Source organism: Bos indicus, chromosome 3 (assembly GCF_029378745.1).
Source record: "Bos indicus isolate NIAB-ARS_2022 breed Sahiwal x Tharparkar chromosome 3, NIAB-ARS_B.indTharparkar_mat_pri_1.0, whole genome shotgun sequence".
NCBI lineage: Eukaryota > Metazoa > Chordata > Mammalia > Artiodactyla > Bovidae > Bos > Bos indicus.
In genome coordinates, this window is record NC_091762.1 from 14,370,252 (window position 1) to 14,387,533 (window position 17,282).

A 17,282-nucleotide genomic window follows, 5' to 3' on the forward strand; every position below is an offset into this window, starting at 1 on the left:
AGCCCTTTCCCAGAGACCCATCTACTGTAAAGACAGAGCAAGAAAACCAGTAGTGGGTTGTAAGGTCCCTCAGTAAGAGACATGCCCCAGGCAGGGATGCAAAACTGATGGGGACAAAGCAAGGTGCCTGGGGAATCTGGGGAGAAAGAAGCCTCAGTTAATCCATTTCATTAAACAGATACTAACTGAATGTCCACTATGGACCAGGCACTGTTTTAGGTCTTGGGAATGCTGTCCCATGTTTTCTAGTGGAGAGGAGGGGATCTGAGAAGGCCTCTGGGGACAGATCTGGGCAGCACCTGGGTAGTCCTGGGACCTCCCTTTGTTCTCCTCAGACCTTGCATCCCCGAGCTGAGAGACAGTCTCAGCACTGGTGCCTGCATCCAGCCTAACCCCCACTCAGGCTCATCTCCACATGGGGCTTGATGGAGCTTGAGCACAGCCAGGCAGAGCCGGGCAACTGAGTGGCTGAAATTCAATCCCGGTGGTGGCTCTCATGTAACCACAATTCTTGCTTCGGGGAAACCTGGCTGTGACCAGACAAGTCAGAGAAAGTGACCTTCCTCGCCACCTCCCCTTGTGACTAGAAATGTGGGCACAGGTTTTGGTGCCCTGGAGGAGTCCAACCTCCAGCAGCACCTGGGTCTGGACAAGGGCTGGAACCAGACAGTCTGTTCCAAGATGCAGACCCCTGGTGGGAAACCAGACCTGGTGAGAGAACAGTCGGCCACTGCTGTGAAGATGTTGAAGAGAGCAGCGCTCTGGAGTCATGGGCACTGAGGTCAAACTCCTGTACCACCATTTGCAGTGACGAAACCTTGGAAAGGTCATTGTTTCTTTGGAACATTTCTTCTTGTGTACAACAGGCTGAATGGTATCTACTGCACTGGGTAATATCTACTACACTGGGGATGGGTAAGGGAGGCCCCATAGCTTAGGCTCAGCAAAATCTAATTGTTTTTTTTTTTCTTTTTTAATTGAAGTAGAGTCATTTACAATATTGTGTTAGTTTCAGGTGTACAGCAACAAAATCCAAAATCTAATTATTTTCCTTTACTAGTCATACACACAAACTGTAATCTGCACCAGATCTCCTGGCCAGGAGGTCAGAGGGCCACTTCCCTGTGAATGAGGTAGAGGGCTCATTATTTGAGAGAGGAGTCCTTTCCCAGGGGAGGAAATGTGCACCCTCCCAAGACTTTCCATTATTTCCAGATGTGAAAATTCATACCAAAGTCTAACCTTGCCTTTGATCTGGCAATTTTTGATCAGGGACTTTCTTTACTTGCATCTTGACCCATGGCCATGGGACAACCACCCCACCCCACCCCACCTACTGCCCATTTCTCTCCTCTTTCTGAGAAGAGATAAAACCAGGACTTTCCCTTCTAGGACTCAGAAAGGGATCCCCAGGGACTGGCTGGAAGCAAACAGGATAAATGGAAGCAGGAAGACTGAAAGTCAGTTTTCAGGTTGAACTTTCTGCCCCAGTAACAGGAGGAGCATGTCTCGGATAACCTTAGTATCTTCTGGACGAGGAAACTGAGGCCAGAGTGGTGAAGTAACTGTCTAGGGTCACAGGGCATGTACTTGACATGACCAAAATCAAGTCTCCAGACTCCCAGGCGTGGGTTCTTGCCAGGGACGCCAGCTGTCTCTCTCAGAGTAGGGAAAATGGGGGAGGTAGAAAGAAGAGAGAAGTAAGTGGGGGGCAGCTCTGTGCCCTCTCCCACGTGCAATCCAGCTGGCTGTCTCCCAGCCTCCTGGATCCTGGAGAGTTTTCCAGTCTCTCTGGATGAGAACAATCAATCTCCAGACCACTCCCCCCACCCCCACCCCGCCAATATCCTCCTTCTAGGTCAAAGCTGAGGCCATGACCCAAGTTCAGGAAACAGAATCTCCCCTCTCCTCCCCGAGTTCTAGCATCTCAGCTCCCCGCCATCTCCTCTTAGCCCTGGGCCTTCCTCACTGGACTGCCAGTCAGTCACAGTGGCTACTGAGAGAGCTTGTCCTTCCAGCTTCTGGAACACCTGCCCCCACTTTCCCAGACTCGGGGTGGGGGCCCAGGCAGCTTGGTTCCTCTCTGAGGCCCTGCACATTGCACAGGCACCTGGATCCTGTGCCATGGGGACATGGGAGTGGGGCTGAGATGGGGGATGGGCATGGCGCTGAAGGCTGGCACAGCTGTGTTTGGAGAATAGGGGCTTTGATAGCTTCTGAAAAGGGCCAGGAAGCATGGGACCCCAGCCCTAGGGAGGGAGGGCACAGGAATGGGCTCCTGAGGGCTCCTGCAGCTGACTGTGGGTGGGAGGGGAAGTAGGGTGGCGGGGAGACAGCGCCGGAACCTGTAAGCTGCCCAGCACTGTGGAAGAGACCCTGCGACATGAGCAGGAGCCAACTGTCCCCCTGAGCTGACAGACCCTCGCTTTGAGGGCTGCAAACTCGTGTTCAGAGGAGACCACAGCTGAAGGAACTGGAAGCCTCAACCCTGAGTTCTTCCAAACCTAGTTCTTGAGAAAAAAGTCCATGCCATCTGCAGGTTCCCTGCTGCCCCTCTCCCACCCCCTGATGGGGATAGACAGCTCACTTTTTCTATTCTGGGGCAGGTAGGTACTCTCTGAGTCTCAGTTTCTTCACTTTTAGAATGGTAATAACACTATTTTATGGTTTTGATGTTGGAACCATATAAATGCTTTATATAATTAGAACAAAAAAATTAAACTGGAAGGAATTAATTTTAAATGAACTTAAATGGAGGAAAAGTGATGTAATCCCTAAAATTTTAAAACAAAATGAAACAAATGCACTAATTATATATGAAGTTGGAGGTAAACCCACATAGAAGAATTTTCTTTCAAGTGATTATAACACTCAGCATTTTCTATAGATCCCCAGGAACAAAAAGAACCATGGAGATATCTTACTGTTGGCATTATTATTTTGAAAAGTGCTATTATGGTGATAAAGCAAACAAGTAATTATAGTAATGGTGTTCAGAAATAAGATTTTCAGTGTAAGAAAAGGAAAATTAAACAAAAACTGCTCATCTTAAAACTGAATTGGAAATAACGGATGAGCTCATGATTTACATATCTATCTTCTGAGAGAAGTCTCTTGAAAAGGCTTAGAAGCAATGACAAATCAATAACAATGAATACCTCTTATATCCAGACTGTGGTCTCTAAATAGTACTTTTCACGAAAAGGAACTCTTTGGAGAAATTCCAGGTCTGGGGCAGGAGAGCCTGTTATACTTGAGAATAAGGAAGTTATAAGACTCAGGTCAAGTTCATGTGAAAAGGACCCAGCAGCCAACTTGAGAAGATTCCCACTGGCCAAAGATGAAACCACAAGGGCATTAAGCTGAAATGACTGGAAGAGACTGAGACACATGAAAAGAACACAGAGTCTCTGAGTCTATGATTCTACAAAACAGGGTCACTGGTTCCCCTCTGGATAGTGATCAGACATCAACTCAATTTTGAAAACGAACTGGGTACAGCAGATCCTGTTGGTGGGCCCCATCCGTCTGCCCTTAGCAATCACCTCGATAGGCCAAAGGCTGCTGACCGCCTAAGGGTTAGTTTTGGATGCGCAGGTACGCCTGGCTAAGTGCATCGCAAGTCAGAATGGCCCTGCAAACGGCCTCCATCAGCGGCAGAGGGCAAGCTGACAGACTGAAACCCAGCCCCTTGCCTCTCAGGAAGGAGCCCTGGGAAGCAAGTTCCTCCCAGAGCTCCCGGCAGCTTTGAGCTTCAGCTGCCCTCGGTCATCACCTGCCCAATTTTATTTACTTAATTATTATTGGATTCCTCCCCTTCCTGTTAAGGTTTCCCTTTCCTATTAAGGTCTGGGAATTTTCAGACCCCTGAGTCCTGAGCACACATGTGTGGGCACAGCTCCAACTCAGTGGTGCATTTGTGACTGGGTGTGAGTGCATGCAGAGACATGAGAAAGCTATGTGAGCAGGAGGCCCGGCCCCCACATAACCTGTCTCTGCTGCACCCCTGCCTCTCTCAGCTCACCCTATAACCTTGTGCGGTTTGTCTGTGATTAGAATTCAGAGGAGGAGAAAGCCTATGCCTGGTCCATGGCTGGGTCACTGTGACATATTGATGGGAGCTAAACACAGGCTGTCACCACACTGCAGCCCCACCCATGGGTGGCCCTGAAAGACAGTGGTGAGGGAGTATCCTCCCAGGGGATTGTTTCAAGCAGTACACTGGTCATCTACTTGGCAGGGAGAGAGGTGACTTGAAGGAAGTATATACATGGACTCTTGAGCATGGCAAATGGCTTGTTGGTTGATCAGGCCAGGAGAGGGCAAGACTGGAAGGTTGGAGGTAAGGAAGTCTAGGCAAGAGCCATAATGGATGGACCTACAGGGGTGGGCATTGTGTCTGATGGCAGTCCCATTTAAGAGCATTCACTGCAGAGGAGACACTGAAGAGCTAGGGGCACAGAGGACTCCAGTGGATAACAGCCAGCCTTTGTCCTCCACCATGCCAGGGCTTGCACAATGGGCCTATGAATGGAGTAACTGTGGCAATGAATATGGAGACTAGATAAGGGCTCACCAGCATGGGCTCCCTGTCACCAAGGCTGGTCTAGCTGCTGCCAAAGCTGGATGTTCAGCCTGTCAGCAGCAGAGACAGATATTAGCTCAACATGGTACCATCCCTCAAGGACACCAACCAGCCACTGGGGAGCATACTGATTACAACATACCTCTTGCAGTCTGGCGGTGAGGAGCAGTAACTCCTTACTGGGATTAATGCATATCTGGATATGGCTTTGTTTTCCCTGCCCAAGTACCTTGGCCATCACCAATATCTATATCCAAGGACATAAAGGAAAGGGTTTATCCATATGAGACACCATGTAGTATCACCTCTAACCAAGGGGATCTACTCACAGTGAAGTAAATGTGCCAGTGGGCACAGGATCACAGGGGTCCACTGACCCTACAATATACAACGTCTCTTTGAAACTGCCAACCTAGTGGTACATTAATGTGGCCTCTTTACAGCATATCTAAATACCAGCTTGGGGAAAATGTCCTCTGGCATTGGGGTACTGGCTTTATAACAAAGAATATGTATTTTGAACCAGTGGCCATTACGTGGTGCTATGTCTCAGATAGCTAGAAACCATGGGTACAGGAACCAGGATATGGAGGAAGCAATACCCTCTCACCAGTGACCCACTTAGGGAATTTGTGCCTCCTGTCCCTATCAATTTAGGCTCTGCAGGATTAGTAGTCCTAGTTCCTAGGGCAAGAGATGCAACTACCAGGTGTCCTGGGAAGGGAATCACTAAACCTAAGGCTGTAGCAGCTTCTGGGTCAGCTTGGGCACCTCGTGCCAACTGACCAGTAAGCAAAGAAAGAATTCTATTGGCAAAGATGCTTGATCTTGATTATCCCATGTCCAGTGGTAATCATAAATAGGCAGTTCCAGCAATGTTGGCCTGTTAAGGGCATGATAATGAAAGACTGAGGCCTGCGGGGATGAAGGTCAGGGTTTTTCCATTGTTAAAGCCTCATAGACCAACAGAATGAATCGTAGAGGAGGGAGATGTTGAATATTGATTTCAGCCTTGGAACCAGCTGCAGAAGCTGTTTGTCCCACTAACCCTCCTTTTGTAAGACTTTCTTGTTAAAAAATTGTATGATCACACCACAGGGCTTGTAGGATTTTAGTTTTCCTACCAGGGGTTGAACCCAGGCCCTAACAATGAAAGCGCTGAGTCCTAACCACTAGACTGCCAGAAGAATTCCCAATACTCTCTTTTTAAAGAGTTAGAAATTGTGATCAGCTACCACCTTGAAGAATCCGTGAAGGAGCAAAGTGATCTTGTTATGGAGACACACATGGATCTGAGCAGTGCAAAGGGTGGAGCCTGGCTGCGGCCCACATCCTTCGCATTCACCCCCGAAGTGGAAGGCTTCTGGGAGAGCATCTGTGACTCTACCTGGGGGTGTCTTCTTCTGGCTGTGGGAGCCTGTCCGTGCTCAGGGCTAGCCAGGAATGCGAAAGGGTTAACGCTCCCAGAAGCAGCCCTCAGCTTTCAGACAGGAAGTTGACCAGTAATACAATAAGTCCTCTACATACAAATGAGTTCCATTCGGAGAGCACTTCATATGTCCAAATTGTTCGTAAGTCCAACAAAGTTAGCCTAGGTACCCAACTAACACAACTGGCTATATAGTACTGTATTGTAATAGGTTTATAATACTTTACACACTAGTTATATGTATATAAAAAACAAACACAAAAAGTAAAGGTAACCGTTTTAACTTTATAGGACAGCACCTTGAAAAGTACAGTAGTACAACAGCTGGCACACGGGCTGGCATCAAGTGAGCAGGCAAGAGGAATTATTGACTGGAGGAGGGAGAGGAGGTGGGAGATGGTAAAGCTGAAAGATTGTCAGCAACAGGAGACAGAGGGCAAGCCACAGTTTCACTCTCACCTGGCGTTGATGGCACGGGTTCTGGTTCCTCTACAGTGTCAATTCTATCTACCCTCTTGAAACAACAATCTAGTGAAGAATGTTTGCATTTTTGAAAGCTTACAACTTGAAGGTTCGTATCTGGGGACTTACGTACTTTAGTTTCTTTGCTCCTCAGGTGGTATTTCCTGAGACAGGCTCTGCACCGCCTTCCAGAATTCCTGAGCAGGATTCAGCCCCAGTTCCTCCGCTGGCTCTATCACAATTTCTCATCAGCTTTCTCCTTTTTCCTGTCTCCCTTTTTCAGTCTTCAACCAGTGCCCCTTGGCATGACCTCCCAGATAAACTCCTTGCACTCAAAGTCTTGACTCACCTCTACTTGTAGGGAACCCTGTTGTCTTAGTCAGTTCAGGCTACTAAAACAAATGACCATAGCTGGGGTGGCTTAAATGTCTCACAGTACTGGAGGCCAGCATATCTGGCATCCGGTGAGGGCCTCCTTCCTGGTTTGCAGACAACTGTCTGCTCATTGTATTCTCACATGGTAGAGAGCAGAGAGAGGAAACAAGGTCTCCCAAGTCTCTTCTTCTAAGGGCACTAATCTCATCATGAGGGCTCCATCCTCATGACCTCATTATCTCCCAAAGATCCCATCTCCAAATACCAGTACATCTAGGATTAGGATTTTAACATAGGAATTTTTAGGAGCAGGGAGACACAAACATTCACTCCATGACACTTACGACAAATGGAAGAGAAATAAACATTTTAAAATTTTTATTTATTTGGCTGTGCTGGGTCTTTGTTGCAGTGTACAGGCTCAGCAGTTGAGGCATATGGTGCAGTGCGAAGGTTTTAGTTGCTGCAATGGCAGGTGGGATCTTAGTTCCCTGACCAGGGCTTGAACCCACATCCTCTGCATTGGAAGGCAGATTCTTAACCACTGGACTGCCAGGGAAGTCCTGAGAATCAAACATTAATCCTACCCTCCTGAATGGCTTATCATCTGTCAGGTTAACAAAATAGTTGATAAGGGACATTTTTCTTTATAGACAATTCACAGCTAATAAGTGAAGGGGGAATGGCAAAATTAGAACATCTCCATTTCACACTCCTAATAAAATAATAGATCTAGAAAGTGATCCTCAGTAGCCATTAGATAAGAAGTTGAGGAGTGTAGTGGGTTAAATGATGGCTACAAAAAGATATGCCCACATCTTAATCCCTGAAAACTGCAAGGGTTAACCTGTTTCGAAAAGGGCCTTTGTGGGTGTGGTTCATTACATGAATTCACTCCTGAAATTTGGTTAATGTTTTTGAGAAGGGATCATCCTGGATTAGCCAGGTAAGGCAAATGCAATGACGAGTATCCTAAGGAGAGACAGGAGAGGAGGAGACACAAACACTTGAAAGGCAGGAAGCAGAGTTCAGTGAAAGTCGTTCAGTCGTGTCCGGCTCTTTGCGGCCCCATGAGCTATACGGTTCATGGAATTCTCCAGGCCAAAATACTGGAGTGGGTGGCCATGCCCTCCTCCAGGGGATCTTCTCAACCCAGGGATTGAACCCAGGTCTCCCACATTGCAGGCAGAGTCTTTACCAGCTGAGCCACCAGGGAAGCCGAGAGATTTCAGTGATGCAGCCAAAAGAGCCCAGGAATGCCACTCGCCCCCAGAAGATAAAAGAGACAAGAAAGAATTCTCAGAGCCTCCAGAGGGAGTGAGACACAGCCAACACCTTTAGTTTGGAATTCTGGCCTCCAGACTGTTGTTAAGAGAACAATTTCTGTTGTCTTAAGCCACCAAGTTTGTGGTAGTAGCTTGTTACAGCAGCCATAGGAACTAATACAGTGAAGAACTTTATAATGAATGGATCAGACTCACAGTACCTGAATTAACTGATCAATCTTAGCATCACTATTCTAGTGCAACAACCAGACACCATGTGCCTCCTGATGTGATGAAGGAGGAAGTACACAGTTGTTCAATTGCTACGTCGTGTCTGAATCTTTGCGACACCATGGACTGCAGCACGCCAGTTATCACTTATGAAATATTTCTGGGGAAAGGAGTGAATATAAGCTTAATCGAACTCCCAAATGTAATTACAGGGGGTGGAGGAATATATTTAATGACACTTCAAGGATACACTCAGCCAGATCCAGAAGGTGGGAAACTCGACAGGAAAGTGACCTAGTTTCATAAACAAGCAAACAAGATGGCATAGAAACAAAATGAAAGAGGAAGAAGTGTTATGGTTTAAAAGATACTTAACCAAAAAAAATCAAATGCAGTATAGATCCCGGCTTGAGCAAATAAACTATAAAGTTATATTTTTAGACATTCAGAAGAAAGTTATAATGAACTAAATATTAGATAAAATTAATGTAATTTTATTGAGGACTGTGATAGTAGAATTATGATTTTTAAGTCACTATATATTAGAAATACAAACCGAGTATTTACAGGTGAAATGATAGGCTGTTTAATATTTGCTTTAAAATACTCCAGCAAAAAGCAAACACAGATGAGAGGACTCAAGAGATAAGAATTTTGAAAAAAAAAAAAAAAAAAGAATTTTGAAATCGTCAAGCTAGAAGATGGAGTCGTTTGTTATTCTATTCTCTCTATTTTGTGTATGTTTTAAATTGTCTATAACAAAAAGATAATATTATTAGCAATATGAATAGTTGTAAGAATTCATGGTTATATATTTTAATGGGCAAAGAAACAAAGCTTTGCAGCAAATGAAAAGCTTCTCCCATGACCATTTCTCATATACTGAAGGGAAAAAGCTATCTTCTTACAGTCTGAGTTGCGAGGCCTCAGATATTGAGTCTGGGACTCTGACTACATAATAGGCCAGAACTTAGAAACCCAGAAGAGTAAGGGAGTGGGTGACTACCAGTATGTCCCAGAATTTAGACTGTTCTCCTTGCTGCTGCTGGTAGACATGGGTGCTGTTTCTGTTCACCAGGTATTTCCAATTCTTTTAGGCCCCCTTGTGGTGGAGCGGGGCCCTGTGATTAGTTCTGGAGAATGAGTTGTAGACAAGACTGGTGTCCCTGGGACCTGTAGCTTTTAATTGCTTGTATAAGACCCTCTAGAGCCAGCACTCTTGCCTTGAAAATCCCATGGACTGAGGGGCCTGGTGGGCTGCAGTCCATGGGGTCACTAGGAGTCGGACACGACTGAGAGACTTCACTTTGACTTTTCACTTTCATGCATTGGAGAAGGAAATGGCAACCCATTCCAGTGTTCTTGCCTGGAGAATCCCAGGGACGGGGGAGCCTGGTGGGCTGCCGTCTCTGGGGTCGCACAGAGTCGGACACGACTGAGGCGACTTAGCAGCAGCAGCAGGGCTCTTTTATTTTTTCCTTCTGGTATGGTGATTGATGGCATATGACATGGTGGCTGCTCTATCAATCCGGATAGATACCTGAATGACTAAAATGAGAAGAGTCCACTTATTGACCACAACGAACATGTGGCCAATTAAGAAATAAATCTTTATGTTTTAAATCACTGAGATTTGGGGGTTGTTTGTTATCAAAGCATAATTTAGCTCATCCTGACTAATCATTGCTGTACAGCAACAAATTCTATGGGCTACCTGGTAAGAACTTGAATAATAATTATTATTGTTATTCTGTTACCATCATTATTACTCATTAATTATTAAAGGCACCACTTACTGAGTGCCTCTTATGTGTATCAGGCATGTACTACCCAGTCCATGCATTGTCTCAATTACTGCTCACAACAAATTCAGGAGGCAGTTAATATTATCCCATGACCAAGATGAGAAAATCAAAGCTTAGGAACTGTCACAAATATTTCATTTGCTATATGCCAATTATTGAAGATTATATTCATTCAATCATTCTCTGTCCCTTATATAACGTCCCATGGGATCAATTCTCTTTATCAATGATTTCAAGAATCCTCTTGGAAAGCCATTTTACAACATGGATCAAGCATCATTGAAAACTCATACTCAAAAAAAAGAAAAGAAAGTTCTACTCTTTGCTCCAGTCATGATTATTCTCTAGCCCAGGCTTTTTGTGGTACAGATTGCTTGAACAGGGAATTTCCTAACAGTCCAGTAGTTAGGGCTCCCCACTGTTCACTGCCTGGATGGTGGGGGAACTGTGGCATGGCCCAAAAAGAAAAGGTTGCTTAAACAGAAATAAGTAAATAAAATATATAATATACATTAAGGAAAATGAATTAATGATATTGGAGTTTGTCTCTTGAGTTACAGGTGTGTTTCTTTTAGCCTGATGTTAAGAGTGCTCCCGGTTCAGTTACCCCTTCTGCCCTGGCAGCCACCGCGGCGGTGAACGCTAAACCAAATGCACAACCCCCTGAAGTATCAGCCCTCTGAGGACCTTATTGTGTCCGTTTGCCACCTCCTCCTTCCGAGTTTATTTCCTGTCAGTTGTAACAACGGAGTGACTTTCCTGCCTTTAATAGTAGTCATGAGAACTCTTCTGGGAGACTGGCAGGATACAAACACATTTTGAAATATATTTAGGTCCACCTTCTGTTTGTTCTGCGGTGCCCAGGGGCTAGGCCTGGGGCTTTGGAGCGCTCCTAGCCAGTAACCTTAGGTAGGCGTGTGGCGCCCCCGCGTGGTGCCTGGCACAACCATCACTCTGAATTCTATCCAAGGCCAGACCGCCCACGACGTGTCCAACTCTCCTAAGGCCTTTTGGTGCCCTCTCCTCCTTCCAGTAGGTGGCTCCATGGTAAAGAATCTGCCTGCAGTGCAGAAGAAGCAGGAGACACGGGTTCCATTCCTGGGTCGGGAAGATTCTCTGGAGGAGGAAATGGCAACCCGCTCCTGTATTCTTGCCTGGAAAATCCCGTGGACGGAGGAGACTGGCAGGCTACAGATCATGGGGTCGCAAGGAGTCGGACACGACTGAGGCGAATGAGCACAGCACAGCACAGCACCTCGAAATCCCGACTCTCTTGTAGCCTCATACCTCAGGGGCAGTAGCCCCTCCTTTTCCTCTGTATTTCGAGGCGCTGGCTCAGCACGTTGGATCCAACGTGATCCCCCTCAACCCCCGCATCCCCAGCCCCATGCCTCGCTGACAGCTTCACTCAACACAAAAAGTCCTCAGGTTATTTTTATTGCCGGATAGAAGTCAGTTAATGCCCATTGGACGCCTCTCCCGTCACCTAGCCGTGGCTGCGTCGTCTGCTGCGGGGTGGAGGGGCGGAACCGCCTCGGGTCAGAGGTTCGTAGCTGCGCACTACCACCCGGGGCGCCACCACTTCCCCTCCCGACGCCGGGCCAGCCGGGATCCTTGGCCCGCAGCCTTCGGTCGAGAAGGCGGGTCAGGAGGAGCTGCTCCTCGTCCGATGGAAGGGGAGGCTCTCGGGAAAGTGGCGAGAGACCCCCGCCACGACTCCCAGACTTTGTCGCGCGCGCTGGAGGGGGTGCGGTGGGCCCCTATTCGGAGTAGCAGTAGGTCCCATAGTCCGCCTGCTGGGGTCTGGGGAAGCCAAAGCTGCGCACTCCGGGATCCGGGAGGCCCCCGCAGCGCGGCCGAGGCGTCGTGATGGGAAAGCGCACGCTGCCGTCCGCCAGCCAGCCGCCGTCGCATTGGTCCAGCCCGGAGAACTTCCAGGCGGCATAGAGGTGCCCGACCTTGGCCACCATGGCCCCGCGCCGCCGGCAGGCCGCGTGGGCTTCAGACAGCGACAGCCGCCCGGGCACGAAGAACACGTGACCTGGGAACCGAAGCAGGTCACCAACTGACCGAGGGCAGGGCCGGCCGGGGCGTGGTGGAATTCAGACTCCCAGGGGGCAGAGTCGGGGTTGGGGAGAGGGGCAGGTGTGGATCGGTGGGTCCGAGCCTGGGTAGGAGGAGTGGGAGTATAGAGACTAGGGGTGCAGGTGAGGTTGTAAAAGGCAGGCTGGAGGCTGGGTGGGCAGAGCGACGGAGGGGCGAGGCCTTCAAAGGAGTTGGCCTGTAACCTCAAGCCTCTAGCCTTCTACCTTCCCCGCCGCATTCTTGAGGCCCGAGTTCTGGCCCCGCCCCCCCTCCCCCATCCCCCGCCTCCCCTCCCCCATCCCCCGCCTCATTCTCAGGTCGGATCCTCCTCTGTCGCGTGCAGGACAGGCCCGGCCCGCTCCTAACGCGGAGGATGGCTCGCCCCGCCCCCTTACCTGACAGCGCGGAGGTGAAGCAGAAGGCGTCGTAGCGGTCGCGCTTCCGGTCGCGGGGCCCGTAGCTGCGGATCCCGGGCCGACCTCGGCCACCGCAGGGCGCGCGCGCCGTAAGGACAGGGTAACGCACGGAGCCCTCTAGCAGCCAGCCCGCGTTACACCAGTCCAGACCCTCGGTCCACGCTGGCGGGAGATGGCGGGGGAAGGAAGGCGGGTAGCGGGATCAAACGCATCACAGGCGGGAGCCAAACCCGGAGTTTGCCTCCCCTGGGGTCCAGGCGACAGCCCGGAGAGAACCTGGGCGGTACCCGGCCACTCACCCTGGTACAGCTGGGCGTAGGTGGCCAGACGTCCGTCCTGCTCCTCGCACGCCTGCTTCGCCTCGTAGTAATTGAACTGGTACCGGCCCCGGCTGGGCTGGTACGGAAACACCACACCTGGGAGTGGGGGGCGGACAGCCTGGAGAGGGCCGGCAGAAGGAGAGGGGGAAGGAAGGGCGGTGCAACCTAGGAGAAAGGGCTGGGGGCTCCGGGAGCAGGGAGGGGGAGAGGCTGGAGAGGAGCCCCGGGAGACCTGAGACGATACGGCCGAACCACCGCCAGAGAGGAAAGCGGCAGCAACCGAAGGGCCTCACCCTCCAGGCGCAGGGTCATCGCCACGCTCTCGTCCTCGATGCCGTTGATGAGCTCACAGCGGTACCGGCCCTCGTCTTCCAGGCGCACGCCCGCGATGACCAGGGAGGCGTCCAGCCGATGCCCTCTTCGCATCCTGGCGCGCCCCCCCAGGGGCCCGTAGCCCCGGGCATGCAGTCCGTTGGTGATGAGGATGGGCGTTTCCCGGAGTTCCCCGGGCTCCACTTTACTCCAGCGCACCTTGTAGCTGGGAGGCGGGGCGCCCAGGACGCAGGGCAGCGTGGTCGTGGCCCCACGACGAGAGTGAATGACCTCGTGGATGGGGGGCAGGAGGTAGTGGGGGCCAGGGTGGGGTGCTGAGCAGAGGGGGCCACAGTGGCAGGAACCCCCTGACCCCCACTGCCCAAGTGCCTGTCCAAAGCCAGCGTTCCCCAGACCCCCCAAACCTCTCTCCATTGCTCACTCAGAAATGACTCAGTCCCTGAGGACCTCCAACAACCCTTCCCACTTTCCCCACCACTGTTCTCCAGATTCTGGGCCGAATTAAGGTCTTACCTTGGCTCCCCAGGGCTCTGTGGAAGGTGGTGAAGGCCCAAGGGAGAAGGAAGTGGCAGAGAGTGGGGAGGCTGATCCTGCCTTGCATGATGGGAGTCAGCCCAGTCTGTGGGGCACAAGGTTGGGCATTCCTTAGCACTCTCCTTCCTCGGAGAAGGCAATGGGAACCCACTCCAGTACTCTTGCCTGGAAAATCCCATGGGCGGAGGAGCCTGGTAGGCTACAGTCCATGGGGTCGTGAAGAGTCTGACATGACTGAGCGACTTCACTTTCACTTTAGCACTAAGGAAATGGGATGGGGAGATGATGAACTCCCATCGGGATTCCTCAGAGGGGACTGTTCAGCTGGAAGCCAGGGCAGCAGATAAAGGGGCTGAAATTGTTAGCAAAGGATGGTGATGGGGAAGGGGCAGTAACAAAGTCTCCTCCCCGCCCCCACGCTCCCCCCCACCCAGGACTCCTGGGCCCATCCTCTCCTCTCTTGTCCCTTCAGTCAGCAAGTCCTGATTGAGCCTCCTCTACCTATCCATTTTCAGCACAAGTACTACTTCTCAAGTCTTCCTTTCTGGATTGCCATCTCTGGCCTCTATCTTCAGCCAACACCCATTCTCCATCTGAAGCCAGAGTAAATATGATCTTGTCACTCTCCTGCTTAAAGCAGTGACTCCTCGTTGCCAATGAGGATCAAATCCAGTGTCCTAACCCAACTTCCAAGGCTCTCTGTGATCCAGCCTCTCAGGGCACCTCCAGCATTGCCCCCCTACCCCACTCCTCACCACCTGTGCCCTCGGCATTATGCTCCAGACATGTCCTGGCTCCAACTCAGTCCAAGTTCACCCTCACCTTCTTCTTAACAGGCAATCAGTTTGGGCTTCACCTCCGCTGGGAAACCTTTCCTCTCGCCTCCACTTCATCACTGCCATGCACTGTGATCTACCACTCTGGTTTTCCTACTGCTCTGGACTCGGAACTTTTTCCCTTAGAAGTATTTCTATTAGCAGCTAAATTAGCAGTGTGAATTTGAAAGTTAAATACATATGCATATGTAGACTACATCAGTGAGCTTTCCCGTAATTATAAAGTTACAAAGTATGAAATTATAAGGCTACTAAAAATTATTTTGAACACAGCTGTCTATTTCAGTAGTTGATTTCCCCCCTTCTTTATCTTATCTATTCTTTATCACCTTGGCCATTTTTTTAAATAATTGAGCTAAAGACCCCTTAACCTAGTTTTATCCCTTTTTAAGATCTGATTCCTCTACTTCCTTTGAACAAGTTGCTTAACCTCTATCTGCTTCAATGTCCTCATCAGTAAAATGCTGGAGACAGTAGCATGACTACCTCACTGAGTAGTTGTGGAGTTAGATGAAGTAACATACATGAAATGCTTAAATAGGTCCTGATATCTATGGATAAGTGCTATGTATACGTTAGTTGTTACCTGCAACTGCCGGCATAGTTTCTGGCACACAGTTGGTGCTAAATAAATATGCGTGTTAATGAATGAGCTCACATGAAGGACTTTTGGGAAGAAGAGCAGAGACATGGCAAGAGGAAGGAAACTTGGAGGAGGACTCTGAAGGCTAAGGAGCCAAGCTCCATCTTCCTGCAGATGAAGGTCAGAGCTGAGTATGCGGCAGGAGACAGAGGTTAGGTGCAGAAAGGACTTCCCAGTGGTTAAGAAGAAAAGCATCTGCAACAGGGAAGTCAGTGACAGAACATGTCTCCTGTACAGGACAACCTGGTAAGCACCTGGTTGAGACAGTGGGAACTGGTAAGAGAGAGTGGGAACTGAGATCAGTTGAGGGATCCATAGTAACCACAACCAGCACCAACACACTAAAAGTTAAATGTGCCTGAACCTGCTCTAAGCACTTTTCAAGTACACTTTTATATTTACTCCCCCTAGCAATCCTATGAGTTGCGAATGGTTATGAATCCCAATTATACATGCCCGAAGGAGCTGCCATGTCAGGATTCTTGAATGAGGTCACCCAGCTGTTAAGGGGAGGGGTTTGCTGGGACTTGGGTCCAGGCTTAACATGAGGTTCAAGCTCTTAGTCACTGGCCTGTATTTCTGTGTCTCAAAGCAGGCACACACATTCCTTCTTCATGTCCCTTACAGAGAATGAGAGAGTGGCCAACAGCTCCAGTGCCTACTCCCTTTTTGTTTTCACTTATAAAGCTTTATTTAAGATAAATATTCAAAAATTTTATGGGATACTTTTAGATATAATACAAAATCATTTCTCTGATAATTATTTTATGAACATTCTGATCAATAATATGCTGTAAGATACTTTGACACTGACCTGTTAGAAGTGGGCCTCTTCACAGAGATGGCAGGTGCAGTGATTGGCAGCTTTTGGTCCTGCTGGAGAAAGAGTTTCCAGGTGAAGGAGTTGCCTGGGTCCGGGGAGGTCCAAGCACTTAAGAGCCTCAGGACTTGGGCCCCTGATCAGTGTGGTCTCTCCTTTTGCAACTTTGAGGAAATGCTTCTGCCCTGAGTTCAAAGAAGCCAAGGTACCAGAAACTCCCCCACTCATCATTCCACTAAGCCACGTTAAGTGACTCAGATCCAGCTTTGTGACAGGGCACTGTGTCTGCGGTACTCACTGCCCTGGGCCCAGGGGAAGACACAGCATGAAACGGGAACCCATGAAGAGGGATGGAGTGAAGGAGGCGACCCAGGAATGATTGCCTGAAATGTTGCAGACAGTGGGGTGCCTTGTTTCTTCTAGATGCTCCTGGACCAGAGAAGGGATAGATTGATTGGTGGGTATAAGGATGTTGGACTGCTGGGCAGGGGGATGCATTACAAATGAGGTTCAAAGATCTATGTGTCGAGTTCCAGCTGCCTCTGCTTTTCTATATGATCCTCCTCTAAGCAGCACCCCTCTCCCTCCCCCAGCAAAGTCCTCACCTCTGCCCTCCGGCGCCTGGGTGCGCATTGCCTATGGGAAGAGGCTGTCAAGGTGGGAACCAGACTTCCAGGACCTCCACTTGCTTCAAGAAACCTGACCCCTTCTGTCCAGCCCCCTCTGTCTGTCATCTGTCTGTCCTTTCTTTCTCTGTCCCCTCCCCATCGGAAGCACAATTTCCCATTGTCTCCTTTTTTTCCCCTATTGTTGGATAACAGGGGCCCTTTCTTTATCCTCTGGGTAATGGCAACGAAATGTCAACAGCTGGGGATGTGGGATGTAGGACCGGCTGGCACACACCACCGGAAAAAGGGCCTGGGTAGGGGCGGGTTCAGAACAGGAACTGACATCCCCAAGGAGAAGAAAATGGGGAGAGAGAAAGTTGGTGAGAAGGTTGAAATGGGATCTGCCTTAATACTCAAGCTTCAAGTCTCGAAAGAGATTTGGGGTAAGGCCAGGGAGGTGGCTGGGTGCCAAGGAGGGCAGAGTGACTAGTTAGCATTGCAATAGGAGAGGATGGAAATTAGAGAGTAAGGAAAA

At 49.4% G+C, this 17,282-nt stretch overlaps 1 protein-coding gene across 3 annotated transcripts; it reads right to left on the reverse strand.

Annotated features, from left to right (window-relative positions):
• Window positions 1-11,568: 11,568 nt before the first annotated feature.
• HAPLN2 (hyaluronan and proteoglycan link protein 2) lies at window positions 11,569-16,881 on the reverse strand. 3 transcript variants are annotated; one of them, XM_070784690.1, is made up of 7 exons: window positions 16,745-16,881; window positions 16,134-16,192; window positions 13,820-13,925; window positions 13,267-13,620; window positions 12,953-13,069; window positions 12,633-12,815; window positions 11,569-12,193 (listed from the first exon to the last, which is right to left on the reverse strand). In XM_070784690.1, the coding sequence occupies exons 3-7, from the start codon at window positions 13,905-13,907 to the stop codon at window positions 11,913-11,915; spliced, it is 1,023 nt and encodes a 340-aa protein (XP_070640791.1). In that variant the 5' UTR covers window positions 13,908-13,925; window positions 16,134-16,192; window positions 16,745-16,881; the 3' UTR covers window positions 11,569-11,912. The 3 variants fall into 3 exon arrangements, with proteins under 3 accessions (XP_070640791.1, XP_019808688.1, XP_019808671.1); XM_019953129.2 differs by having other exon boundaries at window positions 16,134-16,195; XM_019953112.2 differs by having other exon boundaries at window positions 13,267-13,925; window positions 16,134-16,195.
• Window positions 16,882-17,282: the final 401 nt, after the last annotated feature.

Bases quoted from the DNA above. Each gene is read 5' to 3' on its own strand.
- HAPLN2 (XM_019953112.2), bottom strand. From the start codon at position 13,720: ATGGAGAGAGGTTTGGGGGGTCTGGGGAACGCTGGCTTTGGACAGGCA. The intron at 13,070-13,266 runs GTGAGGCCCTTC...CCCCACTCCCAG, and splicing joins GATGACCCTGCGCCTGGAGG to GTGTGGTGTTTCCGTACCAG. The intron at 12,816-12,952 runs GTGAGTGGCCGG...ATCTCCCGCCAG, and splicing joins CTACGCCCAGCTGTACCAGG to CGTGGACCGAGGGTCTGGAC.